This window comes from Mustela erminea, chromosome 15 (genome assembly GCF_009829155.1).
Source record: "Mustela erminea isolate mMusErm1 chromosome 15, mMusErm1.Pri, whole genome shotgun sequence".
Lineage (NCBI taxonomy): Eukaryota > Metazoa > Chordata > Mammalia > Carnivora > Mustelidae > Mustela > Mustela erminea.
The window spans coordinates 52966169-52978577 of record NC_045628.1 but is presented as its reverse complement, the minus strand read 5'-3'; the positions used below and the strand labels follow the sequence as shown (position 1 = coordinate 52978577).

General features: G+C 36.3%; 1 protein-coding gene across 4 annotated transcripts in view; it reads right to left on the bottom strand.

Moving 5' to 3' along the window:
• Positions 1–12409, bottom strand: part of NAA16 (N-alpha-acetyltransferase 16, NatA auxiliary subunit) — a 64795-nt gene that overhangs the window by 47288 nt on the left and 5098 nt on the right. For 2 of the 4 annotated variants that reach the window (XM_032314359.1, XM_032314360.1), the window contains exons 3-7: positions 11362–11466; positions 9857–10014; positions 7288–7422; positions 5006–5159; positions 393–512 (exon numbers count right to left, since the gene is read on the bottom strand). In XM_032314359.1, coding sequence (XP_032170250.1) covers positions 393–512; positions 5006–5159; positions 7288–7422; positions 9857–10014; positions 11362–11466 — 672 coding nt within the window. The remainder of the gene's footprint in view (positions 1–392; positions 513–5005; positions 5160–7287; positions 7423–9856; positions 10015–11361; positions 11467–12409) is intronic. The other 2 variants (XM_032314361.1, XM_032314362.1) reach the window with 2 other exon arrangements.

Here is a 12409-nt window from a genome sequence, read left to right as displayed (position 1 = left end):
TTTTCATATCGATGCTGTACAGTACGTACCCTCAGCAAAATTTCTTTGGCCTAATTCTCATGCTTAGAGGCTGAGGGTAACAAACCTCTAATTCTTTAAAAAATATTAAACTTCCCAGAAAGGGAATGCTTGTTTTCTTCCCCGGCTTTCTGGTTAGTCTAAATTGGTAACATTTTAATGGGTTAAGGAACTTAAAATTATCTGTGAGCATTTATCACTTACATATAAATAAACATCTAAATTCCTCTTCACTGCCATGTTTAACCTATAATTTTCCTAAATGGAAAAATAAATGCTAAGGCTAAAAATATTTGTCTTCAAATATTATTACAACTGCACATTTACTTCAAACACTAGTTAAGATTACGTAGAGGAGAAAAATCATTACATACTAAGTTGCAGAGCTTTTTCCAAGCCTTCATAATAACACCAATTTTCTGCATTCCGATCAATCAAGTTTTTGAATACTTCACTGGCTTCTTTTAATCTTCCCAATTTCAACAGCATTTCCCCTAAAATTAAGTTTAAATTCACATTCATTTTACTTAAACATTAAATACCCTTCTGATCTCATAGACTTCACTAAGCATTATTAGCATAATAGATGTTTATGAAAAACAGAACCACACGTGCTTCCCTTTGGGGCATGCTGCAGTTTATCCAACTCAACACAGATTAATTCACAGCTTGACTTCAGAAATGAACCTTCATTCTATATAACATTCTATTATACTAACATTCATTTCTGGCTCCCCTCTACATCCCAAAAATACACACAGGATATTTAAATTCTTAGTCAAAATATTTGTATTGTGCACATTTTTATATATCCTTTAAGATAATTAAAGACTCCCTCTATAGACTGGTAGATAATTCTAATGAAACATCCCTACATTCCTACTGCTAGATTTGAATGTACTCTACCTGATCAAATCATTTATTAAACAATTCTCCATTCAGTTCTCTTAGCTCCCTTTCAATGTCACTAAAATTGGAGAAGTTTAACTCACTTAAAACACTAAGTACCACTTCACAGCAAGAAACCACATAAACCAGGTTCACATGTGGGTCGCCCCTAAGGTTCAAATCCTTTTACTAAACCACACTAACTGAAAGTAGGCATGGGAGGGGCGTTTGAGGGGCTCAGTTGGTTGAGTGGCTGACCTGACTCCCCACAGGGAATTTGCTGAAGATTCTCTCTCTCTCCCTCTCCCACTGCCCCTCACCCTGCTAATGCATGCACACGCGCCTTCTCTCACTCTCTCTCTCAAATAAACAAATAAATCATTAAAAAAAAAAAAAAGCAGGTATGGGAAATGAGTATCTAAACTAATCAGATATAAAGTAAAGCACATTTAACCCAAGATAAAAGGGAGATTCTCAAAAAAGGATATATCTCAACTTCTATTGCTAAGACTTCCCCTTCCCCAATCTATCTCAAAGAAATAACCCTTTGAATATGTCCTTCAGATGTTTTATTTCAGGTTTCATCATCTTGGAGGAGACAATATGTTGAAGTAATTATTATGTACTATTATTTCACTATTTACATATATATATTACTCAAGCTCTAGAGGAAGACTAATCAAATGCAATTTCCAGTTTTACCACTTTCTCACACAAAATTCCTATGTCCACTTACCTATAAAATATCAACTACCTCAGTTTGCTTTTGTGATAAATGAATTAATTGAAAGGGTTTAGCACAATGCTTGGTAAAAACGAATATACATAAATGTTTGCTATTTAAAACTATAAACATGCCCCACTCCTCCAAAACTAATTGCTGGCTAGTCCCATTTTTACCCTGCTTACCCTAGGTAAATAGACAAAAACATATTTTTCAATTCTGCTTCCACCACAGGCAAAAGTTATTACTAGAGGAATACAGAATAAGTAAGCACAACTGCATATGCATAAGTTAGTGAAAATCTCTAACAACATTTTTTCAGTTTATAAAAAGATCTTAATAAGCTAAGGACTACAAAAGACATAAATCTGTAAATACCAAAAGTCTCTGAGCCTGACAGTTCACTGAAAAAATAAAAATACTGTAACTTGTCTCTATAAACAGTATGAAGCACTGGCTTTATATTCAAAATGAAGACTCCCAAATTACCCTCACTAGCAACATATGGATCAATGTGGTTACATGACAATTTGCAGACTTTTTAACTAGAATTGATCTCATACGTCATATCTACTTCTTAATCACTGTATTCTGGATTGATGTCACAAGAGACAAAAAGCAACCTAAGCTAATATTTAATCAGGAAACAGCAATAATACATCAGAATGTGAAAATAATTGTCATTTTTCTTTGCTCTTATCAATTATAAGTGATAGAAAAAAGAAACCAGAACATTAAATTATTTATTCCCATTTTACCAACAGTTTGAAAAATAGTGTTGTTCAATAGCCAAATTACGGAAGGAGTCCAAACATCCACTTCCTCAAGAATGGATAAAGAAGATGTAGTATATTACATATACAATGATATTACTCAGCCATGAAAAAGAATGAAACCTTGCCATCTGCAATGAGACGGATGGAGCTAGAGATGATTATGTTAAGCGAAATTAGTCAGAGAAAGAAATACTGTACGATTTCACACATATGTGGAACTTGAAAAAAAAACACAGATGACATAGAGGGGAGAAAAGACAGGCAAACACAAAGCCGACTCTTAACAATAGAGAACAAACTGAGGTTTGCTGGAAAGGAGGTGAGTGGGGATGGGTTAAATGGGTGATGGGTATTAAGGAGGGCACTTGTGATGAGCACTGAGTGCTGAATCACTAAATTCTACACATGAAACTAATATTACACTGTATGTTAACTAACTGGAATTTAAATAAAAACTGGGGAAAAATAAATAAAAATAAACACATAAAATAAAAATTAAAAGTGTTGTCAATATTAGTATTATTCACAAAACTTAAATCAGTACATTAATTGGAAGAGCAGAGTACAGCAGTTAGAAAGGACTCATGAAAGGGAAAGAGAAAGTAAGGATTCGTAAAAAGACATGAAGAAATCTTGAATTACTAAGTGAAAGCTAATCTAAAAAACCTACATACTCCATGATTCCAACTATATAACATTCTGGAAAAGGCACATCTATGGAGATAGTAAAAGGATCAGTGGTAGCCAGGAGCTGGGGGCAAGGAGAAAGAAACAGACAGCACAGAGGATTTTTAGGGCAGTGAGACTACTTTATATGACATTACAATGGTGGAGACATTTCTCAAAACCTGGACAAGAGTGAACCTTAATGTAAACTGTAGACTCTGGGTGGTAATTACCTGTCAATGTGGGGGCTCACTAATTGTAACAAATGTACCATTCTCATAGGGGATGTTGATATGGCAGGGGCAAGGGATGGCCCAACCTTACATGTGTGGCAACAGAGGGTATATGTGAAATCTCTATACCTCCACTCAATTTTGTTGTGAACCTAAAATTGCTCTATAAAAATGAAGACTATTTTAGATAAAAAAAAGTATGGGGACTGACTGGCTCACTCAGTACAGCATGTGACTCTTGATCTTGGGGTCATGAGTTCAAACCCCATGTTGGGTGCAGAGTTTACTTTAAAAAATAAATAAATAATAAGGACATCTGGGTGGCTCAGTCGGTTAAGCATCTGCCTTCAGCTCAGGTCATGATTCTAGGGTCCTGGGATCAAGTCCCACATTGGGCTCCCTGCTCAGTGGGGGGCCTGATTCTCCCTCTGCCTGCTGCTTCCCCTGCTTGTGCGAAGCTCTCTCTCTCTTCTTCTCTCTCTCTCTCTCTCCCTCTCTCTCTCTCCGACAAATAAATAAATAAATAAAACCTTTAAAAAATAAAATAAAATATAAAATTAAAAAAAAAAAAAAAAAAGGAGGGACTCTGAAGCCAGGAAGATGTGTTTAGAAATTAACTCTACCACCTAAAAGGCAGGGTGACTTTGGGAAAGTCCTTAACCTCTTTAAATTTTAGTTTCCTCAACTATAAAATGGGGATAATCTACCCATGTTAGAAGTGCTAAAAAATTAAATAAAATAGAACAGTTTAAACTATAAAATGGGGATAATCTACCTATGTTAGAAGTGCTAAAAAATCAAATGAAATAGAACAGTTTAAACAATTACCATACTCTGAGACAAAGGAAAAGTAAATAAACATTAGCTATTATTTTTATTAAGCTTCAGAAGTCCTGCAACTATATGAAGCTTTAGTTTTAAACTCATTATTACTTTAGTTGGATATTTTATTATAGTATTGCTCAGAGAATGGTAACTGATGAACAAAACTTTGCTTAAAAAAAAAATGTGTTTGGGACACCTGAGTGGCTCAGTCAGTTAAGCTGCTGCCTTCAGCTCAGGTCATGATCCCAGGGTCCTGGGATCGAGTCCCGAATCGGGGTCCTTCCTCAGTAGGGAGCCTGCTTCTCTCTCTGCCTCTGCCTGCTTGTGCGTGTGCGCTCACTCTCTTTCTCTCTCTCTCTCTCTGACAAATAAATACAATCTTTAAAAAAAAAAAAAAAATGTGTTTGACCCATTTTTAACAAGCTATTTATCAGGATCCTGCCTTCGTACTTAGCCCATATTGAAAATAAAGGAATCTTGCTTTTATGGTGATCTCGGTGTTATCATATACTATTCTCATCGTTATTTATTTATTTGTTTCATGGACCCATTTTGGGGGAGGGGAGAGGATATGAAGGAGTATAACATACTGCCTAAGAAAATGGAATCTGGAGTCAAAACCCCTAGACTCAAATCTAGTACTACCGAGCTTACGGCTATAGGACTTTGGGCAAGTCACTTAACCTCTTTATTCCTTAGCCCTTCAACTCTAAAATGGATGTAACAACCATACATAGTATTGTTATGAGGATCAACTTAATAAATAATGACTTAACAATAAAAATTTTTATTATATAGCAAGTCTTATTTAAATGTTAGGATAGTTTTCGTTCTTTAATTGAGGCCACTAAAAAAGAAAAAGCAGGTCAACCTACCTTTAATTTCTTCCACCAAAAGTTTATCACATATTTGTTTCTCATATGTTTCTATATGTTCCAAAGATTCCTGAAATAGATCTGCCTCTCTCATCACTTGATTCTGGTATAATATTAGTTCACTATATTCGTAGTCTATTTTGTTGGGAGGAACCTGAAAAAAATTGAATTATTTTATTTGTATTATTGCACAAAACAATTATAGATCTTTAATTGCTATCTCAGAAAAGTCATTCACACACAGGCTAAAAGAAGCAATTACAAATAGAAGACTGAATAACACATTCTTTAAAATAAACAAAAAGGTGGCATTTCTGCCTATGGCAAAGTAAAGATTCAGGTCAGCAAATCCTATACCCATAGAAAAGTATGTAAAAAACTACTAAAATAAAAAAATTTAGCAAGATAACAGAATACATGATCAAAATACAAAAGCCAATTATACTTCCATATACTAGCAACCAACAACCCAAAAATAAAACTAAAATAATTCCATTCACAATAACGCCTAAAAGAAAAAAAATATTTAGGAATAAATCTAGGAAGTAAGACCTATACATTGAAGACTGAAAGCATGCTGAGAGATTAAAGACCTATGGAAATGGAGAGACATTTCAAATCATGTTCATGGATCAGAACAATATTGTTTTGACAGTGATTTTCTCCAAACTGATCTACAAGTTCAATATGATCACTATCAAACTCTCAGCATGCTTTTTTTGCAGAAATTGACAAGCTAAATCTAAAATTCAAATGGAAATAAAAGAAACCCTGCATAGCCAAAGAGTTTTGAAAAAGAACAAAGTAGGAAGACATGCATTTCAAATTCCAAACTTACTATAAAGTAACAGCAATCAAGACAGTGTGGTATTGGCACAAGGAAAAAGTGGAATTAATAAACTACAGCTTATTTATATAATGAAATACCAGGCAAAAGTTAAAAATGGATAGACCGGGATACCTGGGTGGCTCAGTCAGTTAAGCGGCTGCCCTCAGCTCAGGTCATGATCTCAGAAGTCCTGGGTTCAAGACCCCTATCAGGTTCCACGCTCAGTGGGGAGTCTGCTTCTCCTCTCTCTACCCCCCTTTACCCCTCACACTGCTCATGCTCTTTCTGTCTCTCTCAAATAAATAAATAAAATCTTTTAAAAAAAGAAGAAAAGGATAGGGACGCCTGGGTGGCTTAGTAGGTTAAACCAGACATCTACCTTTGGCTCAGGGCATGATCCCAGGGTCTTGAGATCCAGCCCCATGTCAGGCTCTCTGCTCCGTGGGGAAACTGCTTCTCCCTCTCCCTCTCCCTCTACTCTCCTCAGTGGGGAGCCTGCTTCTCCCTCTGCCTCTGCATGCAACTCTCCTTTCTTGTGCACTTGCTCATGCTCTCTCACTCTCATTCTCTGTCAAATAAATAAACCAAATCTTAAAAAAAAAATGGATAAACTATTCCTACATGTATCAACACATGTATATAGCAAGACATGTTGAAGGAAAAAACTGCATATTGTTCATGTCAATTTTTAAATACACAAAATAATAGTCTGTAACTTTTATGGACTTAAACATAATGTAAACATGAGCAGGAACCATCTATACCTATTTCAGAACAGTGGCTACCCCTAGGGACGTGAGAGACCTTTATAGCTACTTCTGTAATATTTCTTTAAAAGATAATAAAATGTGGAGAAATTGTGGCAAAATGTTAACATCTGTTTATCTCATGATGCACAGTATTATTTTTGTATTTTTCTATTTTACATATATATTAAAATGTATTAACGTGTTTATATAAAACATAAGCAATATATGCGAGAAATAATTCCCATAATCACAAAATTATTTTTTATGTATTCTTTTCTTTCTTTAGTCATTTGCATGTCATCAAAACAATAAGAGTATAAAAATGTTCGTATTATTTATTTTGTATCAAGAATTGTTTTAAATTTTTCTAATCATTGTGAAAATTTTCAAGTTTTTCCATAGGTCCCAAAGACTTTATTTTTTTAAAGATTTTATTTATTTATTTGATAGAGAGTAAGTGAGCAGGAGGGAAGGGGAGAGAGAATCTGAAGCAGATTCCATACTGAGCACAGAACCCATGGGTCAATCCCATGACCGTGAGATCACCACCTGAGCTGAAATCGAGAGTCAAGACGCTTATGCAACTGAGCCACCCAGGTGCTCCCACAGGTTCCAAAGACTTTAATGCACAACTGGGAATCAGGGCAATATAGAAGTCAACTACTTTAGTTTGTGCGGTAGGAGAAACAGAATAAAGTTCTTACTTGCTGAGTTTGTCTAAATTCTTCCAAAAGTTTTAGTGCCATATCATAATCTTTTAGCAAATGGTATGCAATAGCATATCCAATCCAGGAAGCACGCTGTGTTGGGCGCAACTGAAGAAGCTGATACCTTGTCTCCTAAAAAAAATTAAAAAATAATAAAATTAAATTAAAAATTATCTTTTTCTCTTTTTTACTTTAACTTTCCAAAATTTTTATATTTCACCACAGAGCTTTATGAAAATAATTTAATGCCTTTAATTCCTTTCTAATGAATTCCACAAACAAATAGCAGCTCCTGAATAAAACAGAAATATTTTTTATGTTAAATTACTTAAATTCTAGAATACTCTGTAATGGTCCCTGTAAAGCTGTCTTTTGGTAACTAAACATCTTAGAAGAGAGACTAAGATACCTTTTATTCAAACAAAAAATTTTCTGTTTATAGAATCACTGTATGAAATTATAACATCTTTATTACATTGTTACAGCAGGCCCCAGAAATAGCGCAGGTGCAGCCAAGGCAAACACTCAAACAGAACACCCGGCTGCCACCTAAAGCAGCTTTGTATCTATGACACAAGGGAGAAAACACCAGAAATTCCACCATGGCTGCCCCAGAAGAATCCAAATATCTTCACCAGCAGAAAATGTCCCCTCCCTACACGGCCCCCACCTCTTGATAGCTCGTATTTGCCTCCAAGTTTTAGGCATGCACATCTGCTTCGAGGAGCAGGGCCTCAGGAAGAACACTAGCTGCAACCAAGTTCTGCAAATGTGCCATTTTGCTTCTGCTGTGGAACTAGAGGCCAAGGGAGTCCTTCTGCATATATGCCATAAGCAGTAACATGATCAGATCTTTGGCAAAAAGAGAGATCTTTGAGAAAACAGCTTGGACAGTCTCACACCTCTGCCTTTATATGCCTGGTTCCTTCAGGCATATGACATTAATAGGTCTCTCTCCTTGACACCACTCTCCTTGACACCATTGCTTTTCTGTCACTTCTCTCCTTCCCTGAAGTCTGCGTCAGTTGCTTTTTCTCTGCCAAATCCCACCACCATCCTGTTACAAGTGCAACACTGCGGAGCACCCATCCAACAACTTACTGTTTTAGAATCAGGGCTTCTTTATCTTTAATGATCTCCATCACGCGGCACCCCCTCCCACAACCACACCCTAGACCTTACTGCCATGCAGAAATCATAAATTCAGACAGCTCATTCTCTGGCCAATGCTCTTACTCAGTGATATCCCTACCCTGGTTCTGAGCTACCACTAGTGCCTCTGGCTCCCTGGAACCTTGGCCTCTAACCACAAGCTCTTACATCTTCGTTTATTTCACTACCCCTTTAGGCAAGCACTGTCTTGCCAACATTCTTAATTTCCTTGCCTCATTCCTACAGATAACTGATTTTAACTCCCACCACACTTGGGCTAAAAGAAAAACCAAAAGATCTGGAAGAATAACACCATTATTAAGCTCAGCAGCATGCTTGACAGCTCTGCAAAAATCTAGGCAACAGGCATAAGGATTTACATGGCAATAGAAGACAAAAGTAAACAACAGATGAAAGAACTTAACTTATTTAAAGAGATGTGTTAAGAGTTTGTGGGCTCCTTCACATGAGAAAGGGAGAGAATTCCACTGTGGACATACTGAAGTTAGGGTAGTTAGTAGAGTAAGCACATGGAGATAACCTAGCAGAATTGAAGATGCCAGTGCGAAGAGATCTGGACCATAGAAAGACTGCTCTTCAACAATCCTTCCCACAGTATTTTATATTTACTAACCCATAACAGAGAAAACTAATTAATCCCTACATTTAGATTTCAATTATAAAAGTTCTATTTATGGGGCGCCTGGGTGGCTCAGTGGGTTAAAGCCTCTGCCTTTGGCTCAGGTCATGATCTCAGGGTCCTGGGATTCAGCCCCGCTTCGGGCTCTCTGCTCAGCAGGGAGCCTGCTTCTCTTCCCCTCTCTCTCTGCCTGCTTCTCTGCCTACTTGTGATCCCTGTCTGTCAAATGAATAAATAAACTCTTTAAAAAATAAAAAAATAAAGTTCTTTTTACCAAATCTGTAAATGTCAAGCCCACAAAGAATCTAGTACAGTATTTACACATAGGAGATAATCTAGTTGTTAAAAAAGCATTAAATGAACACACGTAGTTTCCCTGTTTTTTAGTGATCAAGGATGCATTTTTTTTAGATTTTATTTCTTTATTCGACAGAGAGAGATCACAAGTAGGCAGAGAAGCAGGCAGAGGGAGAGGAGGGAAGCAGGCTCCCTGCTGAGCAGAGAGCCGAAAGCGGGGCTGGATCCCAGGACCCTAGGATCATGACCTAGTTGAAGGCAGAGGCTTTAACCCACTGAGCCACCCAGGCGCCCCCAAGGATGCATTTCTTAAAATTATTATTGGGGAAGAAGGTCTCAGGTGACTTTCCCCTTCTACTCCAGACTATAATGAACAATCAAATCTACATAATTTCAGCCTATGCTCACCTCATTCTGAACTTCCTCATTTTAAAATTATGCCTATTGTAAAAACAACACTTAAAACTAAGTACTTACTCGATAGCCTTCAAGGTCCCTCATTTGGATCTGCAACAGGGAGAGATCCCTCAAAATTTGCAGATTATCTTTATCTAACTTGAGGGCATTTCGATAACACTTAATAGCTTCATCATACTTCTTATCAGAACGCTGCAAGAGTCCATACACATGCCAACCTACTAAGTTAAGGAAATAGAGACATTCAAGGACACTAGAATATATTATGCTACATAGCTAACATAAAGCTTGCCTTAAGGATATGTTATGTTGTCTGGGACTTACTTCAGAATAATCTGGGGTCAGAGAAAGGGGGACAGCAAGGGGGTGGTAAAAGATGAAACCAGATTAGCCCTGACTTACAACTATTATATGAAGTTCAGTGATGGGCACATGGAGGAGTGGGTGCATCATTCTACGCCCTCTACATACATATGTTTGGAATTTTCTGTTATGTTTACATTACCTCATAAAATTCTTGGGAAAATTCTTCACACTCCCTACCCTTCACCCCCTCACTTTCCCACCCCAGCACCTCAGTCACTTATTCTTCATTTCTATTTATACAAAAATTGTAATTATCTCTTCAAACTAGTTTATATTCAATCAATTCTAAAACATGTTAATCCTCAGTTAATTTACTAGTGATACTAAAAAGCACAAAAATTAAGTTTTTATCTATTGTAAATTAAGGTCTCAGCATATCTTGGAGCCAAAAAAACTATCATATTTACATGCCCTCTCTCCTCTTTCTGGGGTAAATGCTGAGATAAGTACATATTTAGTATTTCGAGAGAATCCTAAGCTAAATATGTGAAAACACTATCTAGACTATTGATGTTCAATACTGGCCAACAGCTAGATGAATAAAATGTAAAATATTAAGATAAGGGCAACATGTGAAAAGACGGCAAACAAGCATACAGATAGGCAAAACGAAAATGGAAATCAATTCCGATGACCTATCTTTGAAAAAGTATTTTTGTTTTCTCACAAACTGAGACACCAGTCAATGAAAAAAAAAAATGGTTAAGTATCTAGTGGAGTAACAGCTATGTCCCTGTGTACCAGAAACCCCACTAAAGAACCAATATCATATCTGCTTTAAAACGGGGTTTTTTTCCCAGAATTTTTCTTGTCTACAACAAAGTTTAAGGAACTTAAATTCACTATACAAGTAATTCATCTGGAATGACAGGGAAGTTATCGGTTTATGGATATGTGAGAAAAAATTGGGTTTCAAGTCGCAGATCAGTTACTTTTCCCTCACACAAAGCAGAGCTGAAGTAAAAAAGTGCAAGAATTCTCTTTCAACTACTGCAATAAATAAACAAGGGGTAGGGAACAGAAGAAACAAAGAAAATGTTGATAATTATGGAAGCTGAGTAATGGTACACAGTGTTCATTAAATTCTCTCTTCTATACAAAATTTTCCATAGTAAAGGTCTGTTTTTTTCCTGAATTAGAAAACCCTACTAAGTGGAAAATAAATGAAATAATAAAATTCAATTATTGCAAAAGGATACAGACATGGCTCTTGACATCATTACGAAGTCCTTTACGAACAAATTCATACGCTTCTTCTTTTTTTCCTAAACAGTTCAATGTCAATCCTTTCATAGCCAAAGTCTCTGAAAGATATTTTTTAACCTCTGTTTACACACGAAAATTTCAAATTATTCTCTTAGCACTATTTTTTTTAAGCTCTTACTACTATTTTAATATATCTGCCAATGCTTGTCCTATTTGTCTTTTTAATCACATAGTTAAAATTTCTGTCCAAACACAGAAAGTAAAACTATATTTAAGTATTTATTAAAGCATAGCCTGGGTCCTTTTCTGAAATCCCTGAGGCTGGGACTGAGTTCCTCAAATACCTTCTGCCCTTTATAAGACTATACAGAGGGTCTGAGATGATTCAGCTGAGAAAACACAATAAAGTGGGCCCCCAAGTTCTGCCGTGTTAAACCTACGGCAGTAACTCCAGAGCTTTCAGCCAAGGTCAATTCTAATCATCCTCCAATTCACATCCCACAAAAACAATCTACCTTAGCAAAGAGATGTAAAATTCAGCGTATTTAATATTGGAAAACACACCTTATTTTTGGCAGTAAGTTTATTACAACTAACTCTGGTTAGGCTAATTAACTTCAGTTTGCATTCCAAAAGTGTAACACTGAACTGAGGGAGTGGTAACCCAAAAATATATTTAAGGCAGCTAATGAAAGATGGCTTACAGTGAAATAATTCTCTGAATATGTCCACAAGAATGAGACAAGAACAATGGTTATTCAAATGATCTCTGTGGACTATGGTTCTCAGAACATGGTGATCCAGCAGTTCAGGCCCCTATAAACATCTTCATTTATCTGTTTCCACACAGTGAACTTCCCTACAAGCTGCCATGTGGATAAGGGTTCCGTAGAGGAAAAAAATGAAAATAAACTTTATGTTTCTCCAGCTTTACGAACCAAAGACTTCTTTCCATTTCCTTCAAAGAATGTTTTAAATGTTAGTTGAAAGCTGAGCAAGATCAGCCTACTTTCCGAATAAGATGGTCTCAAGAATTACCCA